The 26,408-nt window shown below is 23.2% G+C and overlaps 2 protein-coding genes and 1 long non-coding RNA gene across 5 annotated transcripts in view; 2 read left to right on the forward strand and 1 right to left on the reverse strand.

Annotated features, from left to right (window-relative positions):
* Tomosyn (syntaxin-binding protein tomosyn) overlaps positions 1-13,001 on the forward strand; it is a 43,479-nt gene extending 30,478 nt beyond the window's left edge. Inside the window, 8 exon segments of the mRNA XM_074251840.1 lie at positions 4,064-4,189; positions 4,266-4,385; positions 4,761-5,096; positions 5,239-5,347; positions 6,412-6,495; positions 7,803-7,898; positions 8,005-8,129; positions 8,633-13,001. Coding sequence (XP_074107941.1) covers positions 4,064-4,189; positions 4,266-4,385; positions 4,761-5,096; positions 5,239-5,347; positions 6,412-6,495; positions 7,803-7,898; positions 8,005-8,129; positions 8,633-8,895 — 1,259 coding nt within the window. The 3' untranslated portion in view covers positions 8,896-13,001.
* A 2,911-nt stretch (positions 13,002-15,912) lies between these two features.
* LOC141533167 (uncharacterized) lies at positions 15,913-18,332 on the reverse strand. Its single transcript, XR_012480191.1, has 2 exons — positions 18,209-18,332; positions 15,913-17,535 (listed from the first exon to the last, which is right to left on the reverse strand). It is a non-coding gene; the product is annotated as an uncharacterized LOC141533167 (long non-coding RNA).
* Positions 18,333-18,424: 92 nt separating this feature from the next.
* LOC141533166 (mitoferrin-1) lies at positions 18,425-25,694 on the forward strand. Of its 3 annotated transcripts, XM_074251882.1 has the most exons (8): positions 18,425-18,587; positions 18,722-18,811; positions 18,883-18,975; positions 19,541-19,703; positions 21,350-21,629; positions 22,120-22,344; positions 22,464-22,674; positions 23,092-25,694. In XM_074251882.1, exons 4-8 carry the CDS (start codon positions 19,587-19,589, stop codon positions 23,285-23,287), a joined length of 1,029 nt encoding a protein of 342 aa, XP_074107983.1. In that variant the 5' UTR covers positions 18,425-18,587; positions 18,722-18,811; positions 18,883-18,975; positions 19,541-19,586; the 3' UTR covers positions 23,288-25,694. The 3 variants fall into 3 exon arrangements, with proteins under 3 accessions (XP_074107983.1, XP_074107982.1, XP_074107984.1); XM_074251881.1 differs by having other exon boundaries at positions 18,425-18,811; XM_074251883.1 differs by lacking the exons at positions 18,425-18,587; positions 18,722-18,811; positions 18,883-18,975 and adding an exon at positions 19,171-19,369.
* Positions 25,695-26,408: the final 714 nt, after the last annotated feature.

Consider the following 26,408-nt stretch of genomic DNA (forward strand, 5'->3'; position numbering starts at 1 on the left):
TATTTCGGCTTTCCATTTAATGATTGACTGATATTATTGAAGACTCTGCATTTAAAATTACTATTAATTAATAAATCACTGAAAAAAATGTGATAAGTTATTTATGCGAGACATTAGGTAGGATTCGTAACTCCAAAGGTTTCAGAATTCGTAATAATAATTATAGGTAAATAGATAAAAATATTCATTTTGTATTTAGACTTATAAAACTTAAAAAATTGGAATTTTATTGAAAAAAATGATCAGATTGTGTATTGGATGGTAGAAGAAAGTTAAAAAACTAGGATTTTTTATTATTATCCTTTTCCATAGTAATAGGCCATTCGAAAAATTAAATATTATTTATTATTTATGCTCCTTCTGTTCCCTCGTATCAATTAAAGGAAATTATCAATTATTTAAAATGGTTTTTCGCCTTATCTTCAGATAACTGTTTGTAAAATGGCTAGAACACCACCATTTACATTTAATATGCATATTACTAAAGCTGTTAACGTTAGCATGTCCCGAAGACCTTTTTTTAATTAAAAAAAAATTATTTTAGCGCAATATTCATAGACAAATATTTCTAGATAAAAATCGCGCTAATTCCTCCTCTGTATCTTCTTTTTAAACATTAGGAGAATTTTCTTTCACAAACATAATATACTTGTGTTTGATATACTTGCCTGTGACTCGTATGCCAACAAACACGTCTAGTATATTATACTCAACTGTTTTCAATGTATATAATACTTTTTTTACTTTAAAAACTTTTTAAGTATTATTTAATTTATTTTTTTTTTTTAAATTAACACACTGAGAAAAATAAGTATTACTAAAAATTTTATCCTGTTATCGAGATTTTAGCCAATTACATTTTTATTTTCTAAATTAATCATAAATTGAAGGAATGAAAAAGAAGAAATTATTGTACACTAAGAAAAAAATTTATTTTGAAAAAAATGAACAATATTGCAATAATAAAATAATTTGTTGAAAATTTTTAAAAATTCTATTTCTTCACTGAAGAAATAAACATTTTATTTTAGTAATTTTGTTATTTTTGTTATTGAAACAATAACTTCCCGATTTTTGGAAATCTTCGATTTTCTTAGCGGAAAGTTAAAAAATTCTAAATTTGGATTTTTTTTTTTTTTTTTTTTTTTTTCAAATCAAAAAACTTTTTTCAACAAGAAAGTTACTGTGAAGAAAATATTTAATTTTTTGAAGAAGAAATAAAATTATTTAAAATTTTTAGTAAATTAATTTCTTATTAAAACACTTCTGATTTTTTTTGAAAGAAATTTCTTCTTTTAATGCATAAATTTTCTTGTAAAATTTGTCAAATTAAATTATGAACTTGGCAATAAAGTATAAATTCTACCGATAAAAAAAAAATTATTTTTTCTCAGTGTCCCTTGTTCATTTTTCAATCATCATACCAAAAATATTTAATTATTTTTTAAATAATTTTTGTTCTAACAATAAAAAATGATTTTTCGTTTAATTTTTGTTTTGATAGCAAAATAAAACTAAAAATGAGATAAATAAAAAAAATGAAGAGATCTAAAAAGAAAAAAACTGGACAATTATTAGAATTTGTCTGTTATAAATAAATTTGGCTGATTTGTAGATGAACGGGATGTGTGTATCACCTACAGCGGCAAGAAATGTAATGAGTGTCAGCGTTGAAAAATGTGGTGATAATAATAGTGATAGTAATGATGGTGTTAATCAATCGACAAATAATCGTACATTAGCAATTGATGGAACATCAACATCTTCATTATCAGTTAATGATGATACTGGGTTATCGAGTATTTTTCGTAAATCTCCAATGGAATCGCGTCATCATTCCCTTCATCATCATCATCATCATCATTCACGTACTACTCATGGAATTAGAAAATTACAAAAATGTTTAAGTACGTCAGTAACTAACTACGAGACAGATATAACAGCTGGTTTATCATCAACATCAGCCCAACATTTTCACGGTGAAAATCGTAATTTAATATCTGCTAATCAAACTTCAATGGCTTCCCAACCAATTCTCAGCAACGTCAGACAGTATAGCAGCTTTGGTATTGTTTTATTAATTTAAAATTAAATCCACTTCTTAAAATCCTTTCGAGTTCTTTGTAAAGTTGCTATAAAAAAAAAAAAAAAAAAAAAAAAAAGCAAAAATTACTTTATCTATTAGATCATCATCTTAGATTATTCATGTGCTGGTTTTCACTTATTTTATGTCTCGTCACCATCAAATTATAATAGTGTGCAATCAAAAATCCATATAATTTTCCAAAAAACTTCCTATATTGTATGCTTCGAACGTTTGCTCAATTGCTTCGTGATTCAACTATGTCTTTAACTTGTTATTCTTCTTCTTCTTCTTATTCTTCTTGTTCATGTTTTATTTGTTTCTCTCACGCTCTTTCTTCTCAAATACAAACTCTCAGCAATGTTGTGACAATGCACCACTAAATCTTAATCTTAATCTAGTTCGCACCAATTATATCTTCATTGTTCAGGTCAACTTTCTATTTTCCTTCAGATATTTTTATATAGGTTAGAGATTTTATATTAATTAGTGACGTTATGGGTTTGTATTGTTTCAGAACTTTTAGCTTACTTTTTAAAGTTTTTTTGAATTTTGAATTATGAATTTGAAATTTTCCATCTTTCAGGCTTTTTTTTTTAATCAACCAAATATTTCTTAGATCAAATTTTTGATCAAGCTATTTCTTCAAAAAGTTATCCAAAATCATTTAGTAATTTTTTATATTATTTTCAAGGTTTGTATCAAAGTGTTATTTTTTTTATTTTTCTTATGAAAATTCATTAATTTAATCTAAAGTATTATCCTTAATTTTGAAGTAATGGAGTAATTATCAACATCGAATTTTTAAAAAATGCTATCAAAAAATACCATCAAAAAAGGACGTTCATAGACAAGAAAAAGACACTAATAGATTATGGCTATTGGTTTCTTTCTCACGCACTAGTGTTGTCGCTCTTTACAGACTATCGCTCACACTTCCACTCACGAAAAATATCAAAAATCATTAACTTCAAACATTTTTTAATTAAAAAAATGAATACCGCTCGTTTATGTTATTTTTGATAAAAAAATACTTGTTATAAGGTTAAAGGCCTAATTATTGATGATATACACGAAAAGAACAAGATGACACTGGATATCATCCCAGATTATACTCAGTGATATCTGTGGTGAAAAAAAATTTCAGATAGTAGCTAATATAATTCAGATTATACTGGGTGATATCTGGATTATACTCATTATAATCCAGATTATAATCATTATAATCTGGATTATACTCAGTATAATCTGGATTATACTCATTATAATCTGGGTTATACTAGTTACTATCTGGATTTTTAATACAAAATCTAAACGGGGAAATAGCTGATGAAGAAATAAAAATAGCTTTTCTATCTTTTAAACAATTTGATTAAAAAAATTTCTATTTTATTAATTTTAAGACTATACAACAAATATATTTTTATCTATTTTCTTCTTAGATAAAAAAAAGAAGAAAAAAAAAAAAACAAGCGTGGATATCGAAGAAAATCCAAAAAATTCTAGCAAAATAAAAAGTTAATTATTTTATCGCATGTGCATGCTAAATCGCGTGAAGACTACATGCCTTAAATGTTTTCCAAAGAAGAAACTAATTACAACATAACTATATATAATAATTTGATAATTATAATCACAATTAATTGTCTCGCAGTGCAAACTTCTATAAGTCATTTTTTTTAATATCAATAGAATAAGACTAGACACATTATTATTGTTGTTATGACTGTGCTATTACACAAAATAATTATTTCAAACAAAAAAAAAAAAAAAATTTTTTTTTTTTTTTCAAAATTATTATTCATTTCTCTCACCAATTTAAAAATAAGTTTTCAGTTAATTTGTGCTATGAACGAGTTATAATTTTTTTTTATTTTTTATTTTTTTTTTGTTTTGCACGTATTTTTGTATAATCGTAGACTGCTAAAAAATCGGCATCAGGACTGAATAAAATATACGAATTTATTTTTCGGAATGCTGGCCGTGCAGATAAATTCGACAGTACATTCCAACGTTCAAGAAGTTCAAGCATGTCATCACTTGAAAATATTTCAACAGAAACCATCAGCTGCCTTACATTTGCCGATTGTTACACAAAAAAAACCGGTAATTTTGAATTTAAAAATTTTTAATACTTATTTAATATTCACTTTAATAATTGGGTTAAAAATTTTTATTTTAGATGTTACTGTTTTGCCAACATTATGGATTGGTACTTCATCGGGTTCGATACAAACTGTGGTATTCAATTTACCAATACCTGAAGAACGTCAAACACAGCCTATGATTATTTCTACATCTAGTACGTAAAATTAATAATTAACATTTTAAATTTAATAAAACTAGAATTTGAATTTGCGCGCGCATGAATTTAGGATTTGCATATATTTTTATACTTTGATATATTTGACCAATCACGTTACGAATAGTTTGCTTATATGATATATTTTCATATTTTTCATCTAAATTATAAAAGTGGATTAAATTAATAATTAATTAAATTGTTAATAATTATTCAGAGTTTCTAAAGATAGAATTTTTTTTATGAATTTTTCTTTCCATAATTAATTAGTAGAAAAATTGTAAAATGTCTCTCAATTCAAATATCATATTTATAATTACAATTTATTATAAATTACTTATTTATTTGTGTGTTTTTTTTTTTTTTTTTTTTTAGATGCATTTACGTTCAAACTAAAAGGTTGTATTTTAACAATTTCATTTTTGGATTGTAATGGTGCATTAATACCATATTCCTATGAGTCATGGAAAGATGAAGCTACTGAAGGTAAAGAACGTAACCGCGGTTCTAGAACGAATAGCCGTATGTCACCATTATTAAATGCACAAACGTCAAACACGACGGGAGAAAGTTGTGATGATCGTCAATTTGTTATTTTGGCATCTGAGAAACAAGCGAGAGTTGTTGCATTGCCGTCGCAAAATTGTGTTTACAGGCAACAATTGAGTGAAACTCATGCTGTTATTAAAGCTGAAATTACATCTATCAAAGGTAATTTTTTTTACTCATAGTTAATTTATTAAAATATAATCTCAACCTGATCTAACGCTTATTGAGACCTTCCATTTGAGTACGAGCTCATAATTCTTTTGGAAACTGTAACCCATTGTTTAACCTTATTACATTGTTTCAGATAATGTTTGTCTTGTTTGCTACGCCTCTAGCGGCCATATTTCAATTTACAGTCTACCAAGCTTAAGGCCTCTCATAGATGTTGATTTTCTACCATTGCAAGATCTCAGGTAAAAGAAGACAAACAATCTTATAAAAAAATAAATTACTTTATTTATAGTTTAATTTATAACAAAATGATGATTAATTTTTTAATACAAAAAAAAAAAAAAAAAAACAAAATATTTTAGTAACATTAATAAGGCGAAAATTGCTGAGTTTTTAAATTTATTAATAAGCATGAAAGCCAAATAATAACGATAAATTTATTTCTTATTATTAATTATTATTATCACAGTTATATGCACACTTTTAATAATTAAAATGCTATTGCAGCATGAATTTTTCAATATAAATAGATATATTTTCAAAATGATATTATCAAAAAAGCACTACTTTTATGCACACTCAATGCTTTAGTTTAAAAAAATTTTAATTAAATATTAAACAAAATATTTGAAGAGTTTTCTAACAAAAGTACACGGAAAGAACAAGATTACACTGGATATCATCTCAGATTATACTCATCATAATCTGGATTATACTCATTATAATCTAGATTATACTATCTACTATCTGAAAATTTTTTTCACTCACTATAATCTAGGATGATATCCAGTGTAATCTTGTTCTTACCGTGTATAATTAGTAAAATAAAATTTATACATAAAAATAAATTTCATTTCACATTTGTTAAAAAAAAAAAAAAAAGCTACAACTCTTCAATTATTAAAAATAAAAAAATACAATTAACCATAACTACGTTATAACTATTAGCTTTAAAAAAAATCATAAGTCATTCGCAAAATTTCATTAACATTTACCAGAGTTTCATAAAAAATAAACTTGAAGAATAATTATTAAAAAGTATCATTTTGTTTTACATACTTAATTTCAATCAAATCAATTTTTGCATAAAAAAATATTTCATCACCGTCACGATGTTTGTAAAATTATCGAGTCAGTTTTTTTTATGATTGAAAATTAAAATGAATTTAGTACAAAGATAATTAAAAAAAAAATGATAGACATTTATAAGTAAACTATTCATACGATAAATGCAATTTTATGTTAAAAAATAGTCAAATTAAAATAGTTTTTAGTTTTATTTATTTTACTTTGTGCTTTCTAACAGTTTTCAGACAACAAAACACGGCATTGTAGACCCTATGTTGTCCATATGGGGTCATCAACTCTTTGTTAATGGCGATACAGATCAGTAAGTTCAAGTTACCCGATTTCAGAATCCCTAGCCAAACAGTTTTTTTTTTTTTTTTTTTTTTTTTTTTTTTTTTTTTTTTTTTTTAAAGTAACAAAGCAAACAAACTATTGTTTTCCACTAAACAAACCAATCTCTGTTGTTTTATTTATTATATCTTCACTTTTATACCTCTATTATTTCCAATCAATAATCAAATCTGAAGCAATCAATTACGTAATCTGGTAATGAATAATCTTCGTTATTTACATTGTTTGTATTGTATACCAATCCAATTACTGTAAACTACGCTTACGCTTTAGTAATTAATGGAAACTATAATTACCCCGCTGAAATATTTCATGGATCAAAATCAACTATTAATTTGTAATTTTCACTTAAAAATTCATTTTCCATTCATTTAATATTTTCTTTTATTGCTCTCAATCATCATCTCAATCTAAAAAAGCTAATTACAAAATCCTTTACTAGTAAATAAACTTCTAGATCCACATTGTTCGTATTGTACACATTCGAAATTCATATTTTATAATAACATATCTCACATTTAAATTAAAATTTTTATTAAAAAATATTTAAAAAAATTAATTTGTAATAATTTGTGAGATATCTTCTTTTAAAATAAGATTATCGATATATTAATCTAAAGTATTGTCTTTGCATGATTTTAAATTAATTTTGGTAAATATTTACAAGTGGAGTCAACCATTTTAATTTTTATTTTTTTGAACAAAATTTCTATTTGATTTTATTGATATTTTTTTTTTTTGAAAAATACATAAAAAAAATAAACAATTAAAAAAAAAATTTGATTATTACAATTTTAACAAATTTTCAAAAAAATTTTTAAATTTGTTACAAATTGGCGCCAAAATTTTTAAAAATTTTTGAAGGCAAAAATATTGAAATATTTATTTTTTTTTCTCACTTGTAAATAATTACCAAAATTCTACTTTTCAATGAAAAAATTTCTCTTTATTAAGTTTTACCCTACTAATTTAAAATCCATAATTAATTAATTTAAACAAAGCAAAATTACAATAAAATTGTGTAAAAAAACAGAGAATTAATTCTAACGCTTGATAGAATTGCAACTTAGATGTATGCACAATATAAAATTACTAATAAAATAAATAAAATAAATGTATAGCTTCGCACTTTTAAATACCAATATAACCAAACATTAAATTACTTTATTGTTAGAATTTGGTAGGTGTTAAATGTTAACCCGTTCTTAAATCGATAACTGATTTGTAAATTAATTGTTAAAAAATTTTTGATTTAATAAAATATTGTTTTAATTTCAGAATTTCGAAGACTATTTGTTTTAGCAATAGAGGCCATGGATTATATTTGTCATCACCAACGGAGATACAGAAGTTCAGTGTGTCTAGTGAGTTCTGGTAAGAATACAATCCATTTACTTGATGAATTACATATTTGCGAGTAATAATATCAAAACTTAATTAATTTAAGTCGGAGTAAATTAATGAAACTTTCCATTTTAAGCTCCGAGTTGACTGAAATGATGGGGGATTTGTTCGTAACAGTAGATATGCCTGAACCGCCTAAAGAAAGCTTCTTTAAAGGTCTTTTTGGTGGTGGCGCACGTAGTTTAGATCGTGAAGAGTTATGTAAGTATGCAGAGAAAAAATATTTAATGCTTTTTTGTTGATTGTTTATTTAATACGATATAGTAAGATACAAATTTTATCAGTCAATGTGAATTTTTATTATACGCCCTTACACGGAAAGAACAAGATGATACTGGATATTATCCCAGATTATACTCAGTGATATCTGTGGTGAAAAAAAAATTTCAGATAGTAGCTAAAAATCCAGATTATACTTCGTGATATCTGGATTATACTCATTATAATCCAGATTATATTCATTATAATCCAGATTATATTCATTATAATCCAGATTATACTGCGTGATATCTGAATTATACTCATTATAATCTGGATTATACTAGCTACTATCTAAATTTTTTTCACTCAGTATAATCTAGGATGATATCCAGTGTAATCTTGTTCTTACCGTGTATGGCATCTGGAACGCGACATAATGATTGTAAGTTTTTAGTTAATAATTTAATATTTAATTACTAAAAATTGATAATTTAAAATTATAGTTGGTGAATCCAGTGGACGTGCATCACGTACAATAGCTAAGCATATACCAGGACCTAATGCAAGTACTGAAGCAATGCGTGAACGAGTTTCAACTGCAACTGGTGAAGTTGCAATGGCACATCAAATGGTGATGGAACGTGGCGATAAATTATCACAGTTAGAAGAGAGAACAGCACGGATGATGAATGAATCCGAAAATTTTGCTTCTTCAGCTCATGGGCTTATGCTCAAATACAAAGACAAAAAATGGTATCAACTATGAGTCTCGAACATTATTATTGTTATTAACTTTTAAGAAAATATAAATTATTAAAACTAGTGATTTAATGATTTAATTGATCAGAAAAAAATTTTTTGGAATGAAAAATAATATAATTCAATGACAATTTATTACGCACACGAAATATCAAACAAAACCGAAGTAAGGAATAACTGCATAAAAATATATTTAGAAAAAAAAAAAAAAAAAACAGGAAATAGTAGATGATAAAAAATGTACTCAAATTAATATTATTAAACTAAATTGATATATTAATACACATATACATATATCGGTATATGTATATAAAATACTTATACACACATATGTATATAGGTATAGCTCTTAACCGTTGTTAACCCTTATTCTTATTAAAAAAAATAAAATAAAATAAAATAACGAAAAAAATACTAAAAAAAAAAATTAAATAAATATATTAAAAATTAAAAAAAAAGTTGAAAGATATTTGTGGAGAGTAAAACATATGAAATAAATACTTTGTATATACATAAGTATATACAATCGTGGTAATTAATTTGAGTATGTTTTTATTATTACTGGAAAATAGCCATTTGTAAATTAGAATGTTTATTAACTCTAAATTTAAAAAAATAGTTGATAATTTTATTTGTAAAATTAGTCGCGTATAAAAAATGAAATTAGCGAAATGTAAATTTCATCAAATATAAATTCAGTCATTTATAAAATAGCGAAAAATAAAAATCTGTGGCTATGTGAATTTACCAAATTTTTACTGCAGTATAAAATTAGCCGATTTAAAATTTTACGAATTATAAAATTAGATTTTTGTGTTTACAAATGCCTATTTTTCAGTAAGCTTAAAAAAATACTTTTTAAAAATTAATGACCACGATTGTATGTATATAAATATATAAGTATATATATACAAAGTAGCGGTGATAAATTTTAACAAAACAAAGTTTTTAATGATACAATTTTATTAAATGAAATTACAACGGACAAAAAAAAATATATAGTAATATTCAGTTCAGCTAATATAATATGTAAAGGTAATTATTCATTAAAACAAATTATGGCTTTGCGGCATTTGAGTAAGCCGGATTTAAAGAAAATGAAAAAAAAAAAAAAAAAACAAAAAAAAAGTAACAAACAAATTTTGTATGTTCCAAATAATATTTAATGCTGTAATTAGGAAATTTATTTATTTACTACTATTGTTGTTGTTGTTAATAATGTACTTGGGGAAAAAAAAGATCAGGTTTGATGGGATGAAATTATGCATCTCCTTTAAATTAATGAGTGAATTATAAGAACACAGTTATAAAAAATAGCAGTGCAGGGTACACTTATATATGCTCATACTACTTGAATTTTTATTGTGACCACATCTAGTCAGATCTAATCACACGCGTATGCAGTTGTTAATTTAAACTGAAATTTATTATTTGTTTAACTTTTTTATTCTTACTCCCACCATCAATTTTCACATAAATGGAAAATACTGTATAGATATGGACAAGGTGAATTTTTTTCGTAATAGATATTTTTACCGCATTTATAAAAAGTTAAAAATATTTTAATATGTAGTGAATTTTATTTTGGTCGGATGAATGTTAAAAAAATTATTTATCATTTCGCGTTACAGTCGCTATAAGGGCGTATTATAAAAATTATATTATTTTTTCCAAGTCCAAAAAAATTTTTAGTTTGAAGAAAAAATTTTTTTGAAGGAAAAATACGTCAGATTCCAAAAAAATTTTTATGACATCGGAAGTCCCGAGAGCCATAAGGACGTATAAAAAATTTTTTTTTCGGGAATCAACATATTTTTATATGAAACGTAAAAAATGCAAAAAAAAACAATTTTTTCTCCAAACTAAAAATTATTTTTGGACTTGGAAAAAATAATAGAATTTTTATTATTCGCCCTTATGGCATCTGTAACGCGATATGATTGTTTATATAAAAAAACCAAAATTCTCAAAAGATTTTAAATTTTTTAGTCAAATCGAGCTTACCAAAAGTTGCTTTGTTTTTTGATAATTTTTTGATAATGAAAATTCGCTTAAAATATCCGTTGGTGTGTGTGTACCTTACATAGTTTCCTCTAAGCCTTTTTATGAAAAATAAAAATTTAAGTATTTAACTTGAAAGTATAATATTTGATAATGTCACTTGTTAAAATTTGTCGTCTATCATTCGAGTATTAGAATTTCATTAGACCAATTAACCATGAAGAATTCAAAAATGTTATTACTATACTAATTAATTTTTTTTTTTTTTTTTTTTTTAAATAAAAATTACTTTTTGTAAACTCAATTTTAAGAAATAAGATATTAAAATAGTGGCTTTGATAATTGGGAATATAGTTGTGTAAAAGTTTTAAATTATGTAATTAAATTTAATTTGAGTTGCCTAACGCATTTATAGTAAATAGTAAATTTATTGTAAAAGTTCTCTTGACACAAAAAAGACTTATTTTCTTGCATCAGATGCAAAAACTACTACTTGTTACTAAGAACGGAATTTTGGCACTTGACTCTCAATTATAAGGCTTCATCTTAAAATTCATAACAATATTTAACTCTTCGGTACTCGGTTGTGATAAAGCCTGCTTCAAAGAACGCACTAAAAATTAATGTACAATTATAAAATCAGTAATCTTAATTTTTGAATATATTCAGCAATAACATAAAATATGTATTAGCCGAAAAAATGACACGATAAAGCGAATTAAAAAAAAAATTTGTTGTCTGTTTTACGTGATAACGTCATAAAGAAAAATTCTATAATTTTATAGATTTAAAAATTATTTTAACAAAAAAAAAAGAACTTATTGATATATTGTTAATCAAAAATTGATATAATAATTATTATTTATAATTAATATTAACTATTAAAAAAATTAATTTTTAATTTTTAAATATTATTTACAGTTTTTGAAAAAATTTAATTTAAATAATTTGTTTAAATATAATCACCAAAAATTAATTATAAAAAAATTTTATCACTTGCACGCTCAGGCTTATTAGACGGAACGTGACACTTTTTGGTGCGTGCTGCCGGTGTTTATAAATTTATGACGTTATCACGTTAAAAAAAAAAAAAAAAATTTCATAGCCCGAGTACAAAAAGTACTAGTTAAAATAAAATTAAAAAAAAATATTGTTTATGCCTTGAAACATTATCACACAACAATAGTAGTAAGTTAAAATTAAAAAGTTACAGTCAATCGAGGTAACTTTGAATTTTTAGAGTAAGACAACCACAAATAACTATGGGACGTAAATTTGATGGTAAAATATATCTGAGTGCAATTTAAAAAGAAGACTACAATTATTAATTAGTATTAATCGACCAAAATTACTCTGATTGACTGTAAATAATCTTTTTAAATAAATATCATTGTCTTTTACTTTATAATAATAATTTTTTTTTTTTTTTTTTTTTGAAAATATTATAAGTAATCACAAATTATTTATAATAAATAAATATCTTTATTGTATGAATTTAAGATTATATATTAGCAATTATAATGATAGTCATGATTATTGTTATTATTTGACATATTTATTAATGTAGATATGTATACAGTCATATGCACACGATTTTAAAGAAAAGAAAAAAAAGAAAAAAAATTTTAATGAAAATAGAGACAATTTTACCACATAAAACAAAGTCTATAAATATATGTGAAAAGATATAAAGATTGTATATGAAGTCAATATATGAAAACTTTTGTTTATTTATTTAAGAGATATACATATTTATTTTTTATCATCAATCAAAATGTTATTTTTAATTTTTGTTATTTAATATCGTTACTGTTACACTCTATCATAATTGTTAATTTAAATATGCTCGTAGTTGATTCATTCGGACGTCCCTTTGCAGATAATCAACACTTTATAAAAAATGATTATTATGAGATTGCAAAAAATGATCTAGATAAAAGTAGATTTATATTAATCTATTTATTTCATTTTAAAGATCAACTGTGGAGGTAATTAGATTTACGTTGATCAAAAAAAATGAAACAATGTTGATTACCTAGTTCTACTATATTGATTTTATCTTGAATGTTATCATGTATAATTAAAGATGAAACGTCGCTAAAAATTAAATAAGTATTTTATTGATACCGTAACCATTCTCCTAATATTTATTTCTTTTTATTATAATTATAATTATTATTATTATTATTACTATTATTATTATTATTATTATTATTATATTTAATGTAATTTTAGTTATAAAAAATATTTTCAATCAATTTGTAATATTAGTATTATTCAAACAAATTAGGGTAATTATTTACAAGTAAGGCCAAACATATTTTTGGCCATAACTAAGTAAAAAAGTTTAATTAAACATTTTTTTGTTGTTTCTGCAAAAATTTTGGCTCTTATGTTTTTGGATGAAATTTCTATTTTATCTTTTTTTAATATTTTTTATATATTTTTTTTTTTTTTTCGAAAGTACACGGAAATAACAAGATGACACTGGATATCATCCCAGATTATACTGAGTAAAAAAAAATTTTCAGATAGTAGCTAGTATAATCCAGATTACAATGAGTATAATCTAGATTACAATGAGTATAATCTAGATTACAATGAGTATAATCTAGACTATAATGAGTATAATATCAGATTATAATGAGTATAATCCAGATTATAATGAGTATAATCCAGATATCACTGAGTATAATCTGGGATGATATCCAGTGTCATCTTGTTAATTCCGTGTAGATGAAAAAACGAACAATTGAAAAAAAAAAAAAAAAAAACAAGTTGAACATTACAATTTTCTAAAAATTTTTTAATTTTTTGAAAATTTATTAAAATTGTAATAATCAACTTATTTTTTTTTATTGTCTGTTTTTTTATGTTTTTAAAAAAAAAATCAACAAAATCAAATAGAAATTTCATTCAAAAAAATGAAAATTAAAATGGTAGACCCCACTTGCAAATAATTACCCAAATTAGTTTGTTAATTAATGGATACATGAATTGTTTTATATATATATATATATTATTTATGATCATATAAATATTTATATTTAAATAATTTAATGCTTTAATGGACTAAACAAATTATTATGAATCAATAGTATTACAATTAACACTAAAATGGTTGTACGTAAAAAAAAATTTCTAAATATAAAGAAGAAATATAATACTAAACGTATTCGGAATTATATAAGTAAATATAAAAATACAAAGATTGTGTAATAAGTAAGTACACATAATTTTTTTATTATTACAATTGTTACCATTCACGTCAAGTTAATGAATATATAATAAATTTTTGAACATTCGTGAAGATAAAAGATTATAAGCGAAAAAAAAAAAATTAATTTATTATTTTTATTTATTTATGATTAAAACGTTATTGAACATTAATAATAATATTATTAATGTTATTATATCAAAATAAATATCAATAGTGCATAAACGTCGATAAATATCAAATATTGATCATTATTAATAATTAATTATATTCAGGTATAATATATTAATTATATAAAAAAAATTATTAAACAACAAAAAATAATTTAGTATCTATAAATAAACTAAGATGAGATTGTTGTTATTAAATATAAAAGATTAATACTGAATAAAAAACTTCAATAGACATTGTAATGAAAGAAGTATAATTATTTTACACTGATAAAGTATCGGAAAAAGTATTGACCAAAATAAAATAAGATTTCGGTCTATAAGGATTCGCCAAGTATTTTTTAAGAAGGTTTTCATTATAATATTATTAGGCTTTATTAAATTTAATTAATTGCTTTTTTGCGATAAGCTTATTTTTGTGTAATATAATATGAAATAAAATGAATGAAATTTTGATTATTACATCAATAATTTCAATTATTTCATTTTGAAAAAAAAAAATTAAGTTATTACAGAAAAGCGACACATGGTTTTTCTAATAAAAAAAAAAAAAAAAAAAAAAATGTTTAAAATTAAAAAACAATATTAGCATGGTATGAAAAAATGTTTTAATGGAAAACATTATTCATGGTACACGGAAAGAACAAGATGACACTGGATATCATCCTAGATTATATTAAGTGAAAAAAATTTCAGATAGTAGCCAGTATAATCCAGATTACAATGGGTATAATCCAGATTATAATGAGTATAATCCAGATTATAATGAGTATAATCCAGATTATAGTGAGTATAATCCAGATATCACTGAATATAATCTGAGATGATATCCAGTATCATCTTGTACTTTCCGTCTAGGATGTTGACCATTCAAGTTGAATTTTTCTTCAGAATACATACACATTTTTTTTGTACATTTACAATTACAATAAAAGTGGCAACAATTATTATAACAATATTTCATTATTTCGTTTGCTAAAATAAAAAGTTTTGAGACAGTCTATATAAGAAGAAATAAGAAAAATAAATTAAAATTACTTTTAGCTTACAATGGTACACAGATTGCAATTATAAATGTACAAAAAAAGCAATTAATAAGTAATAAAAAAGACATACACACTTAACTAGTATTTTTACTAGTTGAAAATAAATAATATTGTATGTAATATGTAAGCAAGAAATAGTTTATATGAATACTCATGGATATCGTTTAAAATTATAAAAATAAAGTTAGCTGACATTTAAAAATTAAAAAAAATTTTTCATTTGTAAAAAACTTAAAAAATTGTAAGTGCAATTTAAAAAAAATTTTTTTTCGTTTTTTTATTAAAAAAAAATTTTTTTTAATGTTGGCTAATTTTATTATTATTTTAAAATTGTAAAACAATAATCCTCATATCCATGAAATAAAAATATTTATTCAGTTATTAAGCAGCTTTTTTCTAATAAAATTCGCGAAAATTATAATAAAACCGTACATCTATTACTCACTGAATAAATATGGTATAAAAAATAAATAATAATAAAAAAAAAAAAAAAAAATCATCGCAGAGACGTTATTCCGAATGCATTGACAATAAAGTGAAATATATAAGAATATACACCTAGTTAATAGATACATTAAATTTCGCTATTATTACTTATTTATTTAATTTATTTAACCGATAATTACCAATTAAAAAAAAAAAAAACTAAAAACTACTTATAATAAACAATAACCGCAACAACTAATTATATTAACTTTAATAACAATTGTATTTTAAAAAAATTAGTTATTTAATAAATAAACATTAATGAAATGTTTATGATTGTGAAAGATTGTAAACTGTTAAATAATTCTTTAATATATAAATATATGCACATGCATATATCATTATATATAAAAGAAATTTGATTGTTGTGATTGAAGAATAAACGTTATAAATAAATAAATAAATAAATAAATAAATAAATAAAAAAACAGGAAAAATATTTAGGAGAATTATTACAAAAAATAAGAAGCTAAACAATAAAATTTCAATATATGTAGGAAAAATTGATATGAAAGATTTAATATTTATCATATACATATATGATAATATTGAAAAAGTATATGTATATATATGTTTGATTATAATAGTTACAAATATAATTAATTATCATTAAAATTATTAATAATATAATATTGTCAAGTGGAACAAAAATGAAAGGAGTAGTTACAAACAATAATAATTATAAAATAAAGATAAAGAAATGATACAAAAACTAAGACGAAAGATATGTTGATTATAAATACATATTAAGTATTAATTATGTGTTATAAAAAAGTATTATTTATTATTATTATTATTATTTTTTTTTATTTTAGATGATCAGCCGGTTTGGTTTTTTTTTTTTTGTCGTAAATAAATACGAATTTCGCCAACCAAATTTATTTATTTATTTATTTAATAGGTATTCGGAAAAAATTTTTAAGTTATAAAAAATTTATATTATTTCATTAAAATTATTATAAAATATCACACCCACATCGCTGCTCAATTTTAAAACACAGTTACTGATAATTTAAAAATTTTTTTAAATTTTGAACTTCCCGCTATAAATCTCAGATTTTCAAAAATCGGGAAGTTATTTTTGTAAAAGTTTGCGCGCCAAGTTGATAAAAAATTTGATTTACGAATAGAAAATAATTAAATTTAAATATTTTTAAGAAGAAATACTTGAAATTAATTAATTTAAGGTCTAAGAAAGTTAGAAGAAATGCAACAAATTAAAAAAAAATCAGGAATAAAAATTTTGCAGTTACTGTATTTTAAAATTAGGCAGCCGCAAAATTTTTCTGAAAAAAAAGCACCCACAGAATAATAACTCCGTTTTTTTTTTTTTTACAAAAAAAACATTTTTTTTTCCAGGTCTATTTTTTCTGGAATCCTATTAATTGAATGGAAATACTATAAAATTAATTAATACTATCAAATCAATTAATTTAATGCTATTAAATTATTTATTGGGTCCCAATTTGAAATTAGGACCAGAAGAGTTGTATTTATTTACAACAAAGTAATGTTATTACTATTTCATACTACTATCATCATCTTGATCATTATCACTGTCATAAATATCGTTGTTATTATTTTTATTATTATTGCTAATAAGATAATGGAAAGGAGGAGTACGAGTAAAGTGTGAATATTCTTCAAACACCAAGTAGTATATTTAATATTTAGTTTTGAACTAAATGTGTATATTTATTCCTTTTCTTCAGTTCAGCTGTTTTTTTCTGAAAGGTGAGTAATCAAGTTATTTATTGTTATTAAATTCTATTATTTATTATAAATATTTATAAATTAATCCTTATTAGTAAAATTAATTGTTGATAAATCAATTTAGAAATCAAAACAAAAACATAATTTTTCATTTTCTGAAATGGAGTAATAATAATAATAATAATAATCAACTTACCACGTTTTTTTCATAGATCATAATTGCGATTATCGAAAGTATGAAGGCTATACATTCTTTAGATGGTTGATGATATTTTAAAGATAGTTCAATAAAAATTACAAGTGAAAATTTTATGACAATAAAATTGGCCGATGTTAAATAATTTTTAATTTTTTTCTGACAATTAAATTACAAGAAAAAAAATTGCATGCATAATTTTTAAAATTTTCTAAATGTGAATTTTTTCTTTCATTTTGTTTACAATAATTTTTTTAATAAAATAATTATAAAAATGTTTAAATGTCGGCTAACTTTATTCTCATAAAATTTTTAGAACCATTTTTTAACGCAATTGATTTGTTAAAAAAATTTTTAAAATTGACAGCTGACGGCTAACTTCAGTTTTATAAATTCATAACTTTTTTTTGATTGAGTAAAAAAATTTGAAAAAATTCTAAAAAGCTTTTTTATAGGCTAGAAAATAATAAAAAAACCAAAAAATTGTTTACCAAATCGGAGGGGGCCGAGGTCAAATCAAAAGTGGTCGATTTGTCGTGGAATGCTTCACAACATGCGAAATATTCACACGAATCCAACGAATCAACTAGTACAGTTGATCCACACACATATATATATATATATATATATATATATATATATATATATATATATATATATATATATATATATATATCATAATCGTTGCACTGTTTCAGATTACAGCTCTGCTGCGTGTAGCGTGCACCGCTGCGGCATGCATAAATACCTAAAATATACCACGTGGTTTTTACTGAAGCGCACGCGTGACATGTGTGTACGGCTTTAACCTCAAATATAATCACAGTGAAATGACGATTTGGTTACTGGATAGCGGGTTGAAATTGCAACGTAAAATAAGTTATTTTCTTCTTTTATTTGCATAAAAAAAAAAAAAAAAAAACTAAATCTGTTAAATTTTCTTACATTATTTTACTTCAGAGATGAGTCGGATTTTAAATAATTATTGATTTAATAAATTTCAGTAAATAATAAAATACAAGTGTCTACACTATTCAATATTTGCTACGGTTAATGACAGCAATTAGTATTTACAATATAAAGTTACTCAAAAGGTAAGTTATTATTATTATTATTATTATTATTATTATTATTATTATTATTATTATTTTTTTTTTTTTTTTAGGTTGTAAACTAAGTTTACATTCAAAAGTAAAGGGCATTAATTTTCTAGGGATTGGTTCGTTCAAATATATACAATATACTTGCGTGCATACATGTAAGTATGAGTGTATATATATATATATATATATATATATATATATATATATATATATATATATATATATATATATATATATATATATATATATAACTAAGTACGTATATACAAATATATATACATATACATTTATGTGCATCCACATATACCAGTGAACTGTGGGTAAAGTTTGCAATCGACGTTCACTCACAGTAGTTGCAAATGAAATCTTAATCATATCATATATAAAAAATAACGCAGCGTACAAGTTTGTGTCATCGCATGTTTTTCAAATATTTGAATTAGTTAAAATTAAATTTATGAATTAATTAATAATAACTCCAATAAATAAAATAAAATAAAAATTTTACAAAATTTTATTAACGTCATGAATGGATAATTAATTGCAACGGTGAGTTATTACAGCTGATAAATAATTAATCAATTGCAGTTTTATAACAGATGCATATAAATTTATATGTATTTAATATGTAAGATGTAGTGGTGGAAAGTGAAGTAATGAAATAATAAAAAGCAAGCAATTGAGAGTTTGATAATATTTAATTGGAAAATTCAATTACAGGTAAGAATCAACGAACGAAGAACCTGGAATATATATATTTAATACAATGGACATCGACGAATATGAATCGTTACCAACAACATCAGTTGGTGTTAATATGACTGCCGGTGCTTCGGCTGGAATTATGGAACATTGTGTCATGTATCCAGTTGATAGTGTTAAGGTAGTGTATTTACGCTATAGTTTTGTTATTCGAATATCCTGAGCTGTTGATTATAGGGATCTTGTTGACTCATGGGATCCATGTGTTTATTTACTAATAATGTTTATTTTAGCTGCGGTGTTTCACTAACCACAAATTATTTTTTCAATCGGATATAGATTTCATAATGTTACATCAGAATTCATGTGGAATAATTGATTTTGCTAACAAACTCTTTTTTTACATAACCTCTGTTGAGTTTAACTCCTAATTTATCTGAAATTATAAAGAAATTTGTTTTTAAACTCTAAAAAAAATTTTTAAGCTTTAAAAAAAATTGTTAGTTTGTTTTTAAACTTAAAAATATTAAAAAAATTTTTTTTTAACTGAAAAAAATTTTTAAATTTGGTTTTAAACTTAAAAAAAAATTTTTTAGTTTATTAAACTATAAAAATAAATTTTTTTTAAGCTTTGAAAAAAATTTTTAAATGTTTTTAAACTTTAAAAAAAATTAAAAAATTTTAAACAGTTTATAAAATAAAAAATAAAATTTTTAATTTTATCAAATAATTAATTTAACAAGTTAAAAGTTTCAAATAGACATTCCTTGAATAATTTTCTCCAAACTAAATCAATAAATTCAAGAAAATCATATTTACATTTTAATTAGATCAATAGGCTTCTGTTAAACAACTATTTTTCCTCGTACATTTAACTGGTTCCATTTTCTCAGCAGATACAATGATGATTGAATTTATCTTGGTTTACTACCAGGAAGTAGCTAGGATTGAATCGGTTATTCTATTAGGTATTACCTAGATTCTCAGAATTGGTTGAATAGAAAAAATAAAACATGTAATATTAAACCTTGTTATTGAATATATCTGATACTTGAGAGTGTGATAATAAAAAAAATATTTAAGATATTAGAACGGTGGTGTCTTATCTAATTGAATTGATGATAATATAGACTAATTATAGCAAGTACTAAGACAATAACAAGATATCAGTTAATTGTATTAAAAACTTTTTTTTATCGTTAAATTCAGCTTTAATAAATGATAAAATAAATATCACGACAATTATTTATTTATTTTTTTTTATTTATTTATTTATTTATTTATTTACATTACAGTAAAAAAAAAAATTTACGATTACAGATTTATAGAGTTACATTGTTTTCTTGTAAAGTTTGCATTTCATTGTGGATTATATAACTGTCTCATCAAGCCGGTGTAACGAGTTCTATTTATGATTCGTATGTTCTAAAATCTAACTTAGGAGCTCTATGTTTTTAATTCTTCTATAAATTTTACCAATTACAAAGAAAATGATAAAAAAAAAAAAATTATGAGCTATTTTATTTAAGTCATTTATTTTTTATGCCAATAAATGCTTAAAATTATGCACAATGATTAGCAAAGGAAATTCGGAGCCCGATAATTACACTATTTTTTTCATTCTATTACAATCTAGTTAACTGAATCTTTATACGTCATCTAGAATAAATAGTAAATAATTTTTATTTAAATTTTAGCATTGTCATGCTCATTATAAATTATATTGAATACTGATATTGTAAATGATACTATACCATTAATAAAAAATTATACTAAATTTTAATCGTGATATAATCATGTAATTTTTATTTTTTTTCTTTTCAATAGACGAGGATGCAACAGCTGACACCTGAACCAGGAGGAAGGCACAATGCACGAACGGTTTTATTTAAAATGATACATCAAGAGGGATTGCGTAGATCATTTCGAGGAGTTTCTGTTATGGTAGCTGGAGCTGGTCCGGCTCACGCATTATATTTTTCATGTTATGAAATGATAAAAAATCGTATGATCACCAGGACAAATTCACAAGTTAATTATCTAGTCTACGGAGCTGCTGGTGCCATTTCGACGCTGCTTCACGATGGTGTTATGAACCCTGCAGAAGGTAGACTCATTTTAATGTAGAAATAATTGGTAATTATTTACAAGTTGGGTCCAGCTTATTTTTGGCCATATTTAAGTGAAAAATTAACATTTTTTTTTTGTTTTTTTACGGCGCATTTATGATAAAAAAATTAAAGATTTTAATATTTTTGCCTTGAAAATTTGTAAAAAATTTTTGCTCATGTTTTTAGATAAAATTTTTATTTTTTTTTTTTTTTTTTTTTAAAAAAATTTTTTTTTTTTTTTTTTTGAAAAGTACATAAAATAATAAATTTTGAAAAGCAACTATTTCTTTTAAATTGTTCACTTTTTATGTATTTTTCAAAAAAATAAAAATAAATCAAAATTTCTAAAAAAAAATTAATTAAAATTTCCAAAAAAAATTTTGTTCAAAAAAATGAAAATTAAAATGCTAGACCCCACTTTTAAATAATTACCAAATAAATAAAAATTTTTTGACTTAGCTTTATTATATTTCTATATTTTCGCAGTTGTCAAACAGCGGTTACAAATGTACAACTCACCTTATAGAGATGTTATTTCTTGTATTAAGCACATTTATAAAACCGAAGGGATATTTGCGTTCTATCGTAGCTATACCACACAATTAGCTATGAATATACCATTTCAAGGCTTACATTTCATCGCCTATGAATTTGGACAGTCTTTAATGAATCCAGACCATGTTTACAATCCAATAGCCCACGTTGTTTCTGGTAGAGTTTTTTGCACGACTCATGATGCGAAGCATCAGAGAGTGCTTTACGATTGAAAAATTTTTTAGTATAGTTATTTAAGTGTCTTGAAATTTATTATCTTATTTTTATTTAAAAAGGTGCGATGGCTGGAGCTTCTGCTGCAGCGGCAACGACTCCTTTAGACGTTTGTAAAACGGTCCTTAATACACAACAAAATGGAGTTAAACCTCAAGGAATGGTTCAAGCTATTCAAATAGTATACAATTATGCGGGTATACCTGGCTTTTTCCGTGGTTTGAGTGCGCGGATTTGTTACCAAATACCAGCTACAGCAATTTGTTGGTCAACGTAAGTGAATTGAATGTCTAAAAATCTAATTGATTATTTATTCGGTTGAGTTAATTTAAGTTACCGTAATGTATAGATTTGTCAAAATAGTAAAATGATTTAATGATTAGTGCCTTTTTCAGATTTCATATAATAAATAGTCAGTTTATTATGATAAGTATTTAGGGTGCATTCGAAAATTCTCTTTCTCTAGATACATGATTAAGAAATTACCTTGTACATAATTATATAGATAATTTCAATTATGAGATTTTTATTATGTACATAATTTTAATTATAACATTTTGCTAGTTTTTTTTTAAAACATGTACAAATAGTAACTTGAAAGAATTGTATAAGCGAATTTTTTAAACTATTTGTTTCATTGTTAAAATAATTATTAATACGCATAAATTAAAAATATATAACTCTTTGCAGGTATGAGTTCTTCAAATACTTCTTAACAGGCAAGCATGATGATCCTTGTTCAACTACAGAACCAGAAACATTTAACACAGCAGTACAACATCAATTACAGGTGTCGCGAACTAACAATCCGACTAGTTTTCCAGGGACAGTGTTATTCAATAACAAATCTTCAGGACCCGTGTTACTTGATGTGACACAAAGTTAGATAGTTTTATGATATTTTAATACTAGTGTCTCGTTTTGCAAAGAAAAAAGAAAACAAAAAAAAATGAACATTTTACCATCGTTAAATTTTATAATTGAAAAGAGTTTATTAATTGATATTTTGTTAAACAAAATTGAAGTAAAATCAAATTGGGTAAACATCACATTAATAATAACAATTCTTTGTTACTGAAAGTTGAAAAATAAAAAAAAAAAAAAAGTCAATGTTAGTTATGAATTGGTGATCAAAAAAAAAAAACGACTGATGAGTATGTGCAGGTCACTGTCTCAAAAATTATTATTAATATTATTGTTTTTTTAATTGCAAATATATGTGTATGGAGCGATCAAGTATTTTGTTAAAAATAAAAAAAAAAAAAAACATGATATGTGATTTGCATCTAAAAATAATTAATTGAAAGATAAATTTTTGTCTTGGTTTATCTAAGAACAAATCTTATCTTACAAAATAAATTTAATATGACAAATAAACATAAAATAACGCATACTATTAAAATAAAAAATAAGCAATAAAATAACACGCTGAGTCACATATTGCAATGACAATTTTAAATTAATAATAATGTCAATAATAATGCTAAATTAATAGGAATCCATGGATCAGCGCATCACATGCGATTTAAAATAATTATTGTTATTTGACAATATAATTATTATTTTATGTACCAAGTGTGTAAATATTTATTAGTAATCAGTTAATGCAATGAGACCTCAATATCAAAATTTCATTAAAAATGCATTTTTATTTCAATGTCGTTAAAAATAACATTGCAAAAAAAAGTTCACGAAAAACTATTAAAATATCTTTTTAAATTGTGCACAAATTTAATTACCACGCCAATTTTTTTAAGCGTTCCACTGGAAAAACTTTTAATTAATCTTATTGATTTATAAAAAAATAATTTATAGTTAAATCTATATGCAAAGATACAAAATATCATCGAAATAAAATACCATTGTTGTATATTGATAAATTTAATGATAAAATTTTTTATAAGTCAAATTTTTTCTGTAATGTTGAACTAATGAAGCAAATTTGTAAATTTTAACTACTGATTTTACATGTTAAGAATAACTCGTGAACCCAGTATTTATCGAATCCCAGAAAAAAAAAAATAGACCCGGAAAATATTTTAAAGTTATGAAAAAAAATTTCAGATTATATCAAATATAATCCAGATTATACTAAATTATTTTTGTATTATGCTCAGTGTAATCACCGATTTGACCAAGTAATTTTTCTGGTTATACTGCGTAAGATTACACTGAGTGTAATCCGGAAAAATATCCCGTATAATTTGAATTATACTCAGTAGAATCTTGGATTATATAATTTTTTCTAAAATTGTAACATTAAAATTTTTTCTTATTTAATTTATAAATTTTTTTTAAATTTGAAAAATTTAAACAATTAATTTTTTTTTTAATTGTTCATTTTTTTATGTATTTTTCAAAAAAAAAAAAAAACATCAATAAAATCAAATAGAAATTTCGTTCAAAAAATAAATCCGGATCTATTTTTTCCGATTACTGTATCTATCATACGAAAAAAATGAAAAATATTTATAAAAAAAAAAAAAAAAAAATGAAAAGTTTTACTAAATTTCTTCACAAGTAAAACATAAATATAAATAAATTAATCGAAAACGACTTTATAAAATAGATAAAAAAAATTCACATTATTGCCTCGCAAATTGGATCAAAGTAAAAAAAAACAAACGATTTAATTTAATATTAATATTAAAAATAAATACTAAAGAAAGATCTTTATAAATCACGGAGCACGACAATTTATTGTCCGACGATAAGACAATAATATTTAAATTTAAAAAAGTTGATTTTCTAAAGAAATTTTTTATTTATTAATACTAAATACAATCTTTGATTTTATTATTTCAATTTGACTTAATTTGTGGAGTAAAAAAAATGATATTTAATTAGTACTATTAAAAAGCAAAGAAATTTGGAGATTTTTGTTATCAATATTGCTTCCTAATGTCTGTGATAATTGTCATTTTAATGTATGATGTTGACTTTGAGAGGAAGTAATATCATAAACGAACAAAAGATCAGACAAATTCACACTACTCAATATTGTTTTGATAACGCCATGGTGTAAAAGATAAATTGAATAATCAATTATTATTTTTCTGTAGCAACCCTCCAGTGTTAATAACTCGTTAAGTGCGTATGCAATACAATATTTAATTAATAAATGCATAAAAATTTGTTTAATTTGTAACGTATTATTGCGTATTTAAGCTTCTTTACTGTAAATTACTGTGTATACAAGTTATAGAAGCAGACCGAAAGGCTAATATACCTTGAAATGTATCAATAGTGTAAATAAAAAATAATAAATAATTGTATAGATTACCAGTGAAAAATTTATGACTAATTTTATTCATTTGACCTGGTCAAAAATTAATTTAGCAGATATTTGATCATTTTAAGAATTTTTTTTTACAAATAAATTATGGAAAAAAAAAAATTATTTAAAAAAATTGACATTTAGAAATTTTTAAAAATTAATAATGCAATTTTTAAAAAATAATTTTTTGGGACAAATTTGTTTGTTAAAAATTGTCAAGTGACTGCTAACTTAAATGCTGTAAAAAATGAAAAAAAAAAAAAAAAAAAAAAAAAAATTAGAAAATTGGTAAAATTAATTTTGATTAAAATGCTCTTTATAAGTGAATATAGTTTATTTACAAAAAGTAATTTTTTATTTTATTTTAAAAAACATATACTTCAGTGTGTTGAAAAATTTCTGTCTAAATTTATAAATTATGAACTTAATAATTTTTTTTTTATGTTTAATATGCCTAATAATGAAATTCATGATATTAATTGGCAACGAATTAAAAGTCAGGCAATCATTAATGAAAATAATTTACGTATGAAATGGTTTATTAAAAATAAACAGCGATTATTGGACAATTTAACCAATGGAAAAAATAGTAAAATTGTGGAAAGTCAAATTAAAAGTTTAAAAGATGATGATAAATTGATGAAACGTGAAGAAAAGGTATAATTAATATAAAAAAATTTTAATTAAACCAAAAAAGGTGACATAAAATTTTTGCTAATAGTTTTAATGA

Source organism: Cotesia typhae, unplaced genomic scaffold, assembly GCF_013202065.1.
Source record: "Cotesia typhae breed Kobodo isofemale line unplaced genomic scaffold, CoteBio_Ctyphae contig_83, whole genome shotgun sequence".
Lineage (NCBI taxonomy): Eukaryota > Metazoa > Arthropoda > Insecta > Hymenoptera > Braconidae > Cotesia > Cotesia typhae.

Coding starts and splice junctions, on each gene's coding strand:
- LOC141533166 (XM_074251881.1), top strand. CDS start 19,587: ATGGACATCGACGAATATGAATCGTTACCAACAACATCAGTTGGTGTT. Junction 19,704..21,349: donor ATCCAGTTGATAGTGTTAAG/GTAGTGTATTTA, acceptor TCTTTTCAATAG/ACGAGGATGCAACAGCTGAC. Junction 22,345..22,463: donor AATAGCCCACGTTGTTTCTG/GTAGAGTTTTTT, acceptor TTATTTAAAAAG/GTGCGATGGCTGGAGCTTCT.